General features: G+C 48.0%; 1 protein-coding gene across 1 annotated transcript in view; it reads right to left on the bottom strand.

Annotated features, from left to right (window-relative positions):
- The window catches only part of LOC309519348 (uncharacterized protein), a gene marked incomplete at its 3' end in the record, with an annotated part of 37,524 nt that overhangs the window by 16,381 nt on the left and 7,093 nt on the right, over positions 1–14,050 (bottom strand). The window contains exons 6-10 of the mRNA XM_082200181.1: positions 11,751–11,908; positions 10,947–11,174; positions 8,810–9,145; positions 3,015–3,413; positions 927–1,097 (exon numbers count right to left, since the gene is read on the bottom strand). Of these exons, the coding sequence (XP_082056307.1) occupies positions 927–1,097; positions 3,015–3,413; positions 8,810–9,145; positions 10,947–11,174; positions 11,751–11,908 (1,292 nt within the window). The remainder of the gene's footprint in view (positions 1–926; positions 1,098–3,014; positions 3,414–8,809; positions 9,146–10,946; positions 11,175–11,750; positions 11,909–14,050) is intronic.

Genomic DNA, 14,050 nt, shown 5'->3' with positions numbered 1-14,050 from the left:
TCCTTTTGTCTGTCCTGAATCTTCCCATATTCACCTTCATTGAATGGCCCTGAGTTCTAGTATTATGAAAGAGGGAGAGGCCCAAAGTGTAGGTGTCGCAACACTAAAAGATTGATTTCTTGCAAGAGTGGAACAAATTTTATGCGGCACTTGTAATAGTGGCAGCTCCACAGAATGAAGTGGGGTAAGGAAATCCCTTAAGTAAACTGGTCCCAATCTGTTAAATGGCTTTGTATGCTAACAGTAAGGGACACGGGTGGCGCTGTGGGTTAAACCACAGAGCCTAGGACTTGCCAATCAGAAGGTTGGCGGTTCGAATCCCCGCGACGGGGTGAGCTCCCATTGCTCAGTCCCTGCTCCTGCCAACCTAGCAGTTTGAAAGCACATAGAATCATAGAATCATAGAGTTGGAAGAGACCACAAAGGCCATCGAGTCCAACCCCCTGCCAAGCAGGAAACACCATCAGAGCACTCCTACTTACACGTCCAAGTGCAAGTAGATAAATAGGTACCGCTCCGGCGGGAAGGTAAATGGCGTTTCCATGCGCTGCTCTGGTTTGCCAGAAGTGGCTTAGTCATGCTGGCCACATGACCCGGAAGCTGTATGCCGGCTCCCTCGGCCAATAAAGCAAGATGAGTGCCGCAACCCCAGAGTCGGTTACGACTGGACCTCATGCTCAGGGGTCCCTTTACCTATGCTAACAGTAGCACCATGGCACCCATCCTCTGAAAAATCAAGCACTGCCCCCAACTTGCAGCCATCCAAGAACACAATAAAATAATACAGCATTTGGAGCAACAAATCAGAGATTGTCTTCTTGTACTGCTGCTAAGCATGACACCACCTCCCTGTAGCTGACTGTGCGTCACCTGCTCACTTTCCTTCCTGCTGCGGGGAGCTTCCAGTCCAAAGTGTTAGCCCTCACCTTTCCCATCTGCATCTTCCATGGTCCCAGCCAACGGCATTGGCTGCCCTGTCTTCCAGTCACATTCAACTCCAAGGATGGGCACCATCAAATCAGAACCTCCTGGATCCGGGATTTTCATCCCAAAGACGGCAGGGATCCAGAGTTCTGTGCTGGGATATTTGATCATTCCTAATTTGGTTGAGACAGCGAAAGGATAGCCAAGTCAGTATGAATACTGTATTAGCAAACGCCCATCGTCATGACAATAGGTGAATTTGGGTGTATGTATATGCAAAGAAGGAGAACTTGTATGTTGCTTATTTCTCTGTTACCCGTTTATTTTACAACTCCTTAAAGGGGCAGTGTGCATGTTTCTTTTCTTCCTCCTCATCCTTTTAGAAGAGAAGAGTTTGGATTTGATATCCCGCTTTATCACTACCCTAAGGAGTCTCAAAGCGGCTAACATTCTCCTTTCCCTTCCTCCCCCACAACAAACACTCTGTGAGGTGAGTGAGGCTGAGAGACTTCAGAGAAGTGTGACTAGCCCAAGGTCACCCAGCAGCTGCATGTGGAGGAGCAGGGAATCGAACCTGGTTCACCAGATTACAACTCCACCGCTCTTAACCACTACACCACACTGGCTCTCATGTGAAGTTGGCAAGGCTCAGAGAGAGTTATTAGTACATGGTCATCCAGTGAGGTTCTCAACTGAGCAGGGATTTGAGCCTGAGGAGTGAAATTTCTTTCGGTACATATTTTCTTGCAAACGTACCTAATCTACCCTTCCCAAAACAATGTGCAAATTGAAACTTTTCTTCCAAATTTGCCCACCTCCACATTTTGCAATGCAGCTTCCTGACCCAAGAATGTGTTATTGTACTGTGTATATTCAGGGAAAGAGCATACAAAAATGCATGTTCTTATGGAAAATTGCTTGCAAAGATGTGTATGTTAGGGGACACGCACCCTAAAAATTCTGATGAATTTTAATGAAATTGTTTAGAGGAAAAACAACAACAAATTGATGCTGATGTCTGGAAAACTGACTCTAAAATTAAGAAACCCAAATGGACAGATTTTTCCATCCTTAACCCAATACTCTAATCACTGCACCATGTTGCATTTTATTGTGTTCCATACATAGACAAAGGATTGCACTTGCAATAAACCCAGTGGAAGTTAGCTATGTCTGCTAATTTCAGTGGGCCAACTATTAGCATGTTGTGCAGTGTGTAGTTACAACTCACATTGCACCACATCCCCCACAGCAGAGGTTTTCAAACTTTTGGGGTCCACGGCTCCCTTGACCAACTATATTCTTTCTGCGGCACCCCTGTGGAGCACAGGAGCCTAGTTGTGTTACCCCTTGCCTGCAGAGCTGGCAGCCTCTCACCCTTTTTCGAACACCCTCCCTTGTGGAGGGTTCCTTCAGCCTCCTCTCTTCTCCTGTCTCCTTGGGAGTCCTCCGGGCAGCCACTGCTACTGTCCTGTTACCTGAGCTGCCCCCCCCCCACCCCAAAGAGAGGTGCCTCCCAGTGGCACCATCCATCTGGGGAGTTTGTAGCCAGGGCTGCTGCAAACAACTGTGCAAGCTTTTGGGAGGCAGAGACAAGAAAGGGCATCAGACAAGGGAGGGGAAGAAAGAAGGACAGAGGCCAGTGTTGCCCGCAGCATCCCCTGACCATCATTCAAGGCACCCCAGGGTTGAAAAACCACTGCCCCACAGGATTGCTTTGAGCAAAGGCTGCACCTGTTGTTATGTACTGAAGTTCTCACCCTGGGCCAGCAGGGGATACTGTAGATAGTTATGCAAATGAAGGATCGAAAGTGAGGTTCAGTGATTGGATAGTTTTAGAAAGTTGCTACAGTAACGTTGTACTGGAGCTCTATATAAGCAGGCTGACTGAGCACTTCAGCTCAGTTCTGTTCTGGCCTCTGAATAAACAAGAGCTGTTTGAAGAGTCGCTGTGTCATCTGATATGTTCACCCACAACTTAACACCTGTGGAACTTCAAGTACAGACTGATTTGTACGGAACAGTAACTGGCAGGGATTCGTTTCTACAGAAGGATGTAGAACAACACAGTTGTAATTCAGAGCACCTACCCAGCTTGCCGCCAGTGCTCTTGAGAACTGACGCGTGGCCCCGTTGCTTCTCTAGGGTTCTTAGCTGGTACAACAAATAATCCAGCACCTCGGAGAGAACTCTTTTCATGTCTTCTTCTGCGGCTTTGAGGGCTTTCTGCCTATCTCCAGCAGAGCACAGATCCTCACAAATGGCGTCCTTATACTCTCTTAGTGATTGAGCCACGTGGATCTGAGCTACAAGGAGGTTGGCGTCCAATACCGCCTGATAGCCCCCTGCGTGAGCGGCCATCTTGTCTTGCTGAAGGCAAATGCCTTGGACACGGGCAACCTTCCCACTCAGTGGCTCCTTAAAGGAATCCCCTATAAGGAGGAGGTTCTCTGGGGGCCCATGGAGGCCTCCCACTGGAATGAGGTCTCCTGCATTTAAGAGACGAGCAAAGAAAGAAAAAAGAGTTAATCTGGATATTCACCTTCCCACATAAGGTTCAGGTTCATGTTCCATTTCAATGCTTTATTTGAATAGGGCCTTTCACTCAAAGGCCTGATATTTACCACACAACTAGTTTTCAATTCAACTCCCTTACACAGTAAACAATAAGATTTGTCACAGGAAGTTACAGTTTTTTTATTATTTTTTATTGGGTTTTATAAGCAAGAATAATGTTATACAAACAAGTATACCAAGTTTTCTCATGTCATTTGTATATCACAAAAATAACATAGTAAACGTGGGAAAATATCTACAACGTAAGTTTCATTATTAGTGGTCAATGTATAGGTTTCTTGGTTCATGAATTGGTTTAAACAGTTGGAAAGAAAGAAAGAAAGGAAGGAAGGAAGGAAGGAAGGAAGGAAGGAAGGAAGGAAGGGGAGGGGAACAGGAAGTTAAATGTGATGTGGAAGTTCAACATTTCCACATCAATTTGTGATTTTTTTCTTTCCAGAAAATTCCTCATGAAAGTTGCTCTGCCTTACAATCTTGATTCTAATATACCCATTTTTGCAAAGCCATTTCCCCTAACCTTATGCATTTTTGTGTACAGTGGTACCTTGGGTTACATACTGTCAGGGGCTCAGGAACAGAGGTACTGGGGAGAGAGGAAATGGAGAGCGAAGGGGAAGGATCTGAGGGCAGCGTAGGGGAGTATGACAGTGGCCCGAGAGATTCCATGAGCTTCTCCAGCGAATCAGAAGATTCCCAGAAGGAGGCGCCGATGGTCAGGGCAAGGGGGGTCCCAGGGGGGACACACCAGAAACAAGGGGCCAGCGGGGAGTCCCAAAGCAGCAGCGGGAGATCAGGACCAGCTTCCCCACCAGAGCGTAGTGGGGGGGAAGAGTCCCATGTGTCAGGGCCAGCGTTTCCTCCAGCAGGGAGAGAAGATGAGGCAGGGCTGACCACACCTCCATCGGAGAGTGGGGGAACGGAGGGGAGGTCAGGTCCAGCTAGCCTCCCCGAAGGGGGAAGCAGTGACAGGAGCAGTGGAACGGTCAGGAGGAAGGTTGCCGGCTGGGCGCGCGCGCCAAGTTCAAATGTACAGGCGCGTGGGACAGCAGAAAACCCGCATTGGGAACCAGGTCCTAAAGCCCGCCGGAGGCAGGGGGAAGACTCAGGGGACTCAGCGTCAGAAGAGTCTAGGAAGGGCGAGACCCCAGCTGACAGAGGACACCCCAGAGGACAGGATCACACTTCAAAACGACCTTGACAGATTAGAGAACTGGGCCAAAACAAACAAGATGAATTTTAACAGGGAGAAATGTAAAGTATTGCACTTGGGCAAAAAAAATGAGAGGCACAAATACAAGATGGGTGACACCTGGCTTGAGAGCAGTACATGTGAAAAGGATCTAGGAGTCTTGGTTGACCACAAACTTGACATGAGCCAACAGTGTGACGCGGCAGCTAAAAAAGCCAATGCAATTCTGGGCTGCATCAATAGGAGTATAGCATCTAGATCAAGGGAAGTAATAGTGCCACTGTATTCTGCTCTGGTCAGACCACACCTGGAGTACTGTGTCCAGTTCTGGGCACCACAGTTCAAGAAGGACACTGACAAACTGGAACGTGTCCAGAGGAGGGCAACCAAAATGGTCAAAGGCCTGGAAACGATGCCTTATGAGGAACGGCTAAGGGAGCTGGGCATGTTTAGCCTGGAGAAGAGGAGGTTAAGGGGTGATATGATAGCCATGTTCAAATATATAAAAGGATGTCACATAGAGGAGGGAGAAAGGTTGTTTTCTGCTGCTCCAGAGAAGCGGACACGGAGCAATGGATCCAAACTACAAGAAAGAAGATTCCACCTAAACATTAGGAAGAACTTCCTGACAGTAAGAGCTGTTCGACAGTGGAATTTGCTGCCAAGGAGTGTGGTGGAGTCTCCTACTTTGGAGGTCTTTAAGCAGAGGCTTGACAACCATATGTCAGGAGTGCTCTGATGGTGTTTCCTGCTTGGCAGGGGGTTGGACTCGATGGCCCTTGTGGTCTATTCCAACTCTATGATTCTATGATTCTATGACAGGCGGAGCCAGAGGAGGAAAGAGCAAAGGAAGAGGTGGAGCAAGGCTAGAGTCTTAAACTGGTGTCTGGGGGGAGGAGATTCAGACGGAGCTTCGGCGGTCCAGAGTTTCAGACGTAGAGCTGCACGCTGCGGCTGTGAAAGCGAAAATGAACTTCAATAAAGACTTTTGTATATAACAACAAACTGGCGTTGGTCCTTTGTGAGCTGGGACCTCGGGCAGCTCTGACACATACACTTCAGGTTACATACGCTTCAGGTTACAGACTCCGCTAACCCAGAAATAGTGCTTCAGGTTAAGAACTTTGCTTCAAGATGAGAACAGAAATTGTGGTCTGGCGGCGTGGCGGCAGCAGGAGGCCCCATTAGCTAAAGTCGTGCTTCAGGTTAAGAACAGTTTCAGGTTAAGTACGGACCTCCAGAACAAATTAAGTACTTAACCTGAGGTACCACTGTACTATTTTCACTTACATATGTGCACTTTAGCCCTAGTATATGCATTTTTGTACAAATTACTTGGCTGAAGAATTGCAATGCCAAATTATGAGAAGTGAGTATTTCAAAGGATGGCTGTGTTTTGAATCACATATTGTTTGAGAAAATACAGATTAGGAAGGTTCAGGTTCCTGAGGCTTCTCCTCAGTCACAGAAAAGACTATTTGGATGCCCATGGAGCAGAACTGAGACAAATCAGGAAATGGGTAGGCCTTGGAGTGATGCTTCACTCTTGTTTCTGAGCCAGGATCAACCAACCACAGAACTGAATTATTATCTTATGCACTCGATATCCCATTTGCTTTGTATGCGGTTTGTATATTTATAGTGGCCCAAGGAAGGATTTGTTTCAAACATGTCAGGCCTGGAATAGATCTCATTTCTAGCACCCACAGTTTCTTTCTGCCTTTTTTGTCTGAACCAGAAAAAGTTACCCGAAGTTGAGGGAATGAAGAATCATGACCTAATTTTAACACCTCACATCGGTTGGTCAAAGAGAAAGACCAGCTCTATTTACTAATACAAGCGGGAGACACAAAGTGGATCATATACTAACTGGGAGGAAAAAACTCTTTGAGCCTGGAGCCTAGTTTAGACAAATAAGTTAGGATAAACTGAGTTGGAGCTGGAGCTTAGGAGGCCCTCAGTCTGCCCTCTCCCTAATTTCTGGGTGTCTTCATCCTGCCATTACCATGGAGTTGACAGAGATTGGAGGAAAATGAGGAATCTATTCATCTCATTTTCTAACATCACTGATACAAAACTGAACAGAGTGAAAAATGCTTACTAAGCTGAGCTGGAAGACTCTAACAGACCCGTTTTAATGCACTGTTTATTACATTAATCGATCAACTGAACTACTTCCAAGAAAGTCAAATTTGCCTCAGCTGTTCAATTAATGAAGGCAGCACCTCTTAAGAGTAATCAATCATAGTTTTAATTTCATCTCTCTCACTCTTTCTAGAATATCTTCACGAAAAGGCTGGGGTGGTTATTGATTTTCTTTTTTAGCTTCTGAAATAATACTTCTAAATCAACGGTTTCTCTCAGAGACTTTTTGATTTGGAGAGTGTCACCTATTAAGTTCTACATGCCCATCACCTGTGGCTTATCATTCAACATCAAGATGGCAGTGGTAGAAACCAAGGCGTTTGATGGAGTCATTAATATCCAGCACCTTGAAGGGCTAATGGCCCACCCACCATTGCCAACACACAGGCAGGGCTTGCCCTACCATAAAACAACCAGCTGCCTCAGGTGGCAGATGCTGGGGCTAGCATCAAAATGTAGGAGGGCAGAGTTATGTGTGCCTCGTGGCTTGCTACGTGCCCACTAAGGTACCATGATGCTTTCAAGTGTTGTGGAGGATGCTGTCATGTGACCTTCAACCACTGATGCCTGTCTACTTGGTTTCTCTACATGGCATTGGGGAAGGTGCTATCTTGACCTTTGCCTCAGGCAGCAAAATGTCTTGGCCTGACCACAGACAGAAGAGGAAGCAGAAGGGGAAGAAACAACAACAACAACAACAACAACAACAACAATAATTCTTCATTATTTATACCCCACCCATCTGGCTGTGTTTCCCCAGCCACTCTGGGTGCCTCACAGCATATATAAGAACAAACTAAACATCAAACATTTAAAACTTCCCGATACAGGGCTGCCTTCAGATGTCTTCTAAAAGAGAGATAGTTGTTTATTTCCTTGACATCCAAAGGGAGGGTGTTCCACAGGGAGGGTGCCACTATCGAGAAGGCCCTCTGCCCGGTTCCCTGTAACCTCACTTCTCGCGGTGAAGGAACCAGCAGAAGACCCTCAAAGGAGGACCTCAGTGTCCTGGCTGAATGACGGGGGAGGAGTTGATCCTTCAGGTATACTGGGCTGAGGCTGTTTAGGGCTTTAAAGGTCAGCACCAACACTTTGAATTGTGCTCGGAAATGTAGTGGGAGCCAGTGTAGGTCTTTCAGGACCGGTGTTTTATGGTGCTGTAGCTCAGAAGCAAAGCATCTGCTTTCCCTGCAGAAGATCCCGAGTTCAAGCCCAAATGACCTCTCTAGGTAGGGCTGAGAAGAACTCCCTACCTGAAACTCAGAACTACTGCCAGGCAGTGAAGACAGTAGGGTGCTTGATGGACTTGACTTGGTATAAGGCGGCTTCCTATGTTTCAGTGAATGTAACCTGCCAGTAGGATAAACCTGAAGGACAATGCAGGAAAAACTACTAGGGGCTGGATGGGGATTTTGGGGAGCTGGGTCTTGCCTGCTGGTTGCCAGATGACCATCTGTGGTTGAGACATAGCCCAGCATAGTGACCTTCTGCCTGCACTGCAGAGACATCCCAATCTTACAGATGAACCTGCCGTATACTGAGTCAGACTGTTTGTCCATCTAGCCTAATGCTGCCTATTCTGACTGGCAGTGGGTCTCTCAGGGGTAGGGACATTCCTACCCCTAGAAGGAAATGCTGGGGATCTGTGACCTTCTATATGGAAAGCAGATGCTCTCCAAATTACCTAAGATCCATCCTTTAAGGCATAGGATGTTTCCTCAAACTGCATCAAGACCATTGATCCATCTGACTCAGTATGGTCTACACTGCCTGGCAGCGGCTCCCCGGGGTTTCAGGTAAGCGTCTCTCCCAGGCCTACCTGGAGATGCTGGGAATGGAACCGGTGACCTTCTGCATGCCAAGCAAGTGTCCTGCCATTGACCAATCCTCCCCGCTGTTTCTCTTTCTTCCAGAAGCAAGCCAGGTAGATGAAACCAAGAGAACAGAACCCAGTTAACAGAACACAACACTTACCTGTGTTATTATCCAAACTGACTCCAAGGATTGGAACAATTCTTCCTCCTTCTGGGAACCTCATAGGCCCCCCCAATTCAAGAGGTGTCACTGTTCCTGTTAGAGGATTCAGGTATGTCCCACCCAAAGACAGCTTCTGACCAGTTTGGGGGTGAATGGTAATGGCAAGTATTGGCACCTCGATCCCCGTCGCTGGGTCTTGCATGAGGCCTCCCAATTTAAACACTTTCTCAGGCTGTAGGACTGGCAGGTGAGTCTTCACTGGTAGACCAGAGTGGAGACACACGGGATATGGGACATAGGGCAAGATGGGAACTTCCGAGTGACGAATCTCCCCTAAGCAGAGAAACCAAAGGTGGTTACAGTCTATGTGGGATATAATCCATTGATGCAGTCAAATGCGACATTCCTTTTTCCCTAGAGTGGGCACAGCCAGGGGGGCATCCAGTCAGTGTAACTTTCTGTTCCACTGGTGTGGAGCATCCTCCCCCTGCATGTGACCTGGGAGATGGGCGTGGCCCTGGCTGACTCCATAAAAGAACCGAGTCACGCAGCCATTTTCTCAGTCGCAGTCTAGTCTTGAAGTTGTCTTGTTCCAATGTTGTCTTATTCTATCTTTTGCTGCCATGCTGCTCTCCTGCAGCTATTTTGTTGTCTTAATGTAATTTTGCTGTCTGCTGGCTCTCAGCCAGCAGCACATGAGTTCAATCTCCATATGAGATGAACTCACTGTCTCTTATGTAACTACTAAGAAAAGCCTGCCTTTCAGGGATCATAAAGTGAACTGAAATGTGAGTAAACGTTTTGTTATTTTACTCAAAAAGACTTTCGTGTCTTTATTCTTTTAGGAGGTATAAAAGGGGACACCAGGAAATAACCTTAACTAAGAGATTGAAGAGGAACACCAGGACACCAGGAAATAATCTTAACTAAGAGCAATGACAAACCTAGACAGCATCTTAAAAAGCAGAGACATCACCTTGCCAACAAAGGTCCGTATAGTTAAAGCTATGGTTTTCCCAGTAGTGATGTATGGAAGTGAGAGCTGGACCATAAAGAAGGCTGATCGCCAAAGAATTGATGCTTTTGAATTATGGTGCTGGAGGAGACTCTTGAGAGTCCCATGGACTGCAAGAAGATCAAACCTATCCATTCTGAAGGAAATCAGCCCTGAGTGCTCACTGGAAGGACAGATCCTGAAGCTGAGGCTCTAATACTCTGGCCACCTCATGAGAAGAGAAGACTCCCTGGAAAAGACCCTGATGTTGGGAAAGATGGAGGGCACAAGGAGAAGGGGACGACAGAGGACGAGATGGTTGGACAGTGTTCTCGAAGCTACTGACATGAGTTTGACCAAACTGCGGGAGGCAGTGGAAAACAGGAGTGCCTGGCGTGCTCTGGTCCATGGGGTCACGAAGGGTCGGACACGACTAAACGACTAAACAACAACAAGAGATTGAAATAAATCTGCAAATTAGCTTCCAGCTATATTAAGGAGAATTTGCTTTGCTACATCACTCACTAATGCGAGACAAGGAAGGATAATACAGTATTTATTCAATATATCCTTTCCTACAATCCTTAACATTCCCACAGCCTAGACTGGGGGATGGGGAGTAACAATTTTCATTTCCCTCTGTGCAACTTTTTAGGGGGCCACGTGCCACTGGTGGGTGGAGTCAGAGGCAAAAGTAGGCAGAACCTTTCCAATCAGCTACATGTGGATGCTGACCTCTGCTTTGCCTGCCATTGCTGATCTGAACTTACTCTCTGCTTTGCCTGACCTGCCATTGCTGCAACATGCCCTTTGTTTGAGGTGACTTTGCTTCCTAGATCTCAGGCTGATGCTGGTAGGTATGTGGGTTGGTGTCCCTGGACTCTGTGCCCCCAGCTGGAGACAGGACAGGACCTTGGGTGGAAAGATCCCCATCTAAATCTTTGGGGAAATGGTGTAAGTCAGAGCAGATGCTCCAATGGTCTTCCTCTACATATGGCAGCTCTAGGTGCATGGGTTGGGCAACCACCAGTTCATGATTGGTTACAGGTTACAATGTGATGGTGGTTCAGCAACAGTACGCAAGCTAGCACCTCCACATAGGGCCGATTAATGGAGTTATAGAAGAACCGTGGCTCTTACCAGGTGCTAAATCAACCACAGGGATCAGCTTAGAGTTGACTGGGTCGAAGCCAACATTCCCAGCTATCGGGAGCAATCTTCCTGTGTCGGGGTGCAGGAAGTGGTGGGCAGATACAGGCTCCATGGACTGATTGGCCAGCAGCATGACAGCACCATGGCTGGGCATTATCAGTCCAGTGGTAGCATCCTGGTGCAGGACATCGTGCGCCTTCACAGAGCCATCTGATCCTGGAAGAGCAATGGAAAGATACACACAGACTCAATGGTGCAGCTGAGTAACTTTCTGCAAAGGATACTTGCTTAAGAGACGGGGCTGCCCCTCAGGCATTCCTGGCAACTGTAGTTCATCTAAGGCAGGCATCCCCAAACGTGGCCCTCCAGCTGTTTTCCGGACTACAGTTCCCATCATCCCTGACCACTGATCCTGTTAGCTAGGGATGATGGGAGTTGTAGTCCCAAAGCAGCTGAAGGACTGAGTTTGGGGGTGCCTGATCCAAGGGATGGGGAACCCTCTGGATTTTGTTGGGCTCCAACTCCCACCATTCCTGACCATTGGCCATGCTGGCTTGGGCTGGTTGAGTTGGAGTCCACAGATGGATAGCCACAAGTTCCCCATCGTTGGGCTGGGATATCTGACAACAAATTCTCTACCTGCACAGAACACCTCTTCCCATGAATCATTTTTGTGTGCGTGTGGAGGGGAGGGAGCCATCACAATTAAACAAATTTCAATCATGCATACATATTGTGCAGATGTGCACAATGAAGAAAAACCCCTCTGGGAAGCTAAGAGTTTACATTTACCTACAAGCTCCGCCTTGGTGAGTAGCCTGGTTCTCTCTCTGTTAACAAGGTGAGCTCCCGTTCCTTCTCCCAGGATGCCCCATGCCATGAGCCTACGAGTCTCCTGTATGACAGTGCTGGACACCTGGTTGCTTGCAGCATCGATGAGGCTTAATAACCTGAAGCCACCATGATAAGAAACAAAAAGCAGAAATAAAATGGTCTTAGGGTATCAACTATGGAAGTGAGAGCTGGACCATAAAGAAGGCTGATAGCCGAAGAATTGATGCTTTTGAATTATGGTGCTGGAGGAGACTCCTGAGAGTCCCATGGACTGTAAGAAGACCAAACCGATCCATTCTTAAGGAAATCAGCCCTGAGTGCTCACTGGAAGGACAGATCATGAAACTGAGGCTCCAATACTTTGGCTACCTCATGAGAAGGGAAGACCCTGATGTTGGGAAAGATGGAGGGCACAAGGAGAAGGGGATGACAGAGGACAAGATAATAATAATAATAATAATAATAATAATAATAATAATAATAATAATAATAATAATAATAAATTTATATCCCGCCCTCCCCAGCTGAGCCGGGCTCAGGGCGGCTAACAACAATCAAATAAACAATCAAATAATCATACATTCTAAAAATATTTCATTATAAAAATTAGTTAAAATCAAATTGATGGCAACCGATTAAGCAAAATTCTGTGCAGGTTGCCAGAGGAGGGAGTCAGGCTGCGCCCTGACCAAAGGCCTGGCGGAACAAGTCTGTCTTGCAGGCCCTGCGGAAAGATGTCAGGTCCCACAGGGCCCTAGTCTCTTGTGACAGAGCATTCCACCAGGTTGGAGCCGCAGCCGAGAAGGCTCTGGCTCTAGTTGAGGCCAGCCTAACCTCTCTGAGGCCTGGGACCTTGAGGATGTTATTATTTGCAGACCGTAGGTTTCTCTGTGGGGCATACCAGGAGAGGTGGTCCCGTAGGTATGAGGGTCCTAGGCCGTATAGGGCTTTAAAGGTTAAAACCAGCACCTTAAACCTGATCTTGTACTCCACCGGGAGCCAGTGCAGCTGGTATAGTACCGGATGAATGTGATCTCGCAGTGAAGACCCCATAAGGAGTCTCGCCGCGGCATTCTGCACCCGCTGGAGTTTCTAGGTCAGTCTCAAGGGCAGCCCCACGTAGAGCGAGTTACAATAATCCAGTCTGGAGGTGACCGTCGCATGGATCACAGTGGCTAGGTCAGGGCGAGAGAGATAAGGGGCCAACTGCTTAGCTTGGCGGAGATGGAAAAATGCCGCCTTTGTTATAGCTGTAATCTGCGCCTCCATAGAGAGGGAGGTATCGAAGATTACACCCAAACTCTTCACGGACGATGCTGGCACTAATTGCACCCCCACAAGAGATGGGAGTTGCCCCCTCGATCCCATATCGTCCCGCCCCAGCCAGAGGACCTCTGTCTTCGAAGGATTTAACTTCAACCGGCTCCCACATAACCATCCAGCCACAGCTTCCAGACATCTGGTCAGTGTGCCTGGGGCCGAGTTAGGATGGCCATCCATCAACAGATAGAGTTGGGTGTCATCAGCATACTGATGGCAACCCAGCCCAAAACTCCGGACAAGCTGGGCGAGGGGGCGCATAAAGATGTTAAAAAGCATCGGGGAGAGAATCGCACCCTGAGGCACTCCACACACCAAGGAGTGACGCGATGACAATTCCCCCCCAAGCGCCACCCTCTGTCCCCGATCAGAGAGAAACGAGCGCAGCCATTGAAGGACTGTGCCCTGGATCCCCACGTCGGCAAGGCGGTGGTCCAGGAGTTCGTGGTCGACCATGTCAAAGGCTGCTGACAGATCTAGAAGAATCAGCAGCCCTGACCCGCCTCGATCCAGCTGCCTGCGGAGATCATCTGTTAGGGCGACCAGAGCCGTCTCGGTCCCATGACCAGCACGGAAGCCGGACTGGAATGGATCCAAAGCAGATGTTTCATCCAGAAACCTACCAAGCTGTTCAGCAACCGCTCTCTCAATCACCTTACCCAGGAATGGAAGATTCGAGACCGGGCGGTAATTGGATAGATCTAAGGGATCTAGTGATGTTTTCTTTAAGAGCGGACGCACCACCGCCTCCTTCAGTTCCCCTGGGAATATCCCGGTGCCAAGGGACAAATTGATGATATCCCCCAGGGGGGTCTGCACCTCGTCTGGACACGCTCTAATCAGCCATGGCGGGCACGGGTCAAGAGGACAGGTGGTGGGCTTTCCAGCTTGAAGGAATCTGTCCACATCGGCTGGAGATATCCGGTCAAAGTGGTCCA

This window comes from Podarcis vaucheri, assembly GCF_965113315.1.
Source record: "Podarcis vaucheri genome assembly, chromosome: 15".
NCBI classification, from domain to species: domain Eukaryota; kingdom Metazoa; phylum Chordata; class Lepidosauria; order Squamata; family Lacertidae; genus Podarcis; species Podarcis vaucheri.
Note: the sequence above shows the minus strand (reverse complement) of the source record. Positions and strands in the feature narration are given on the sequence as shown.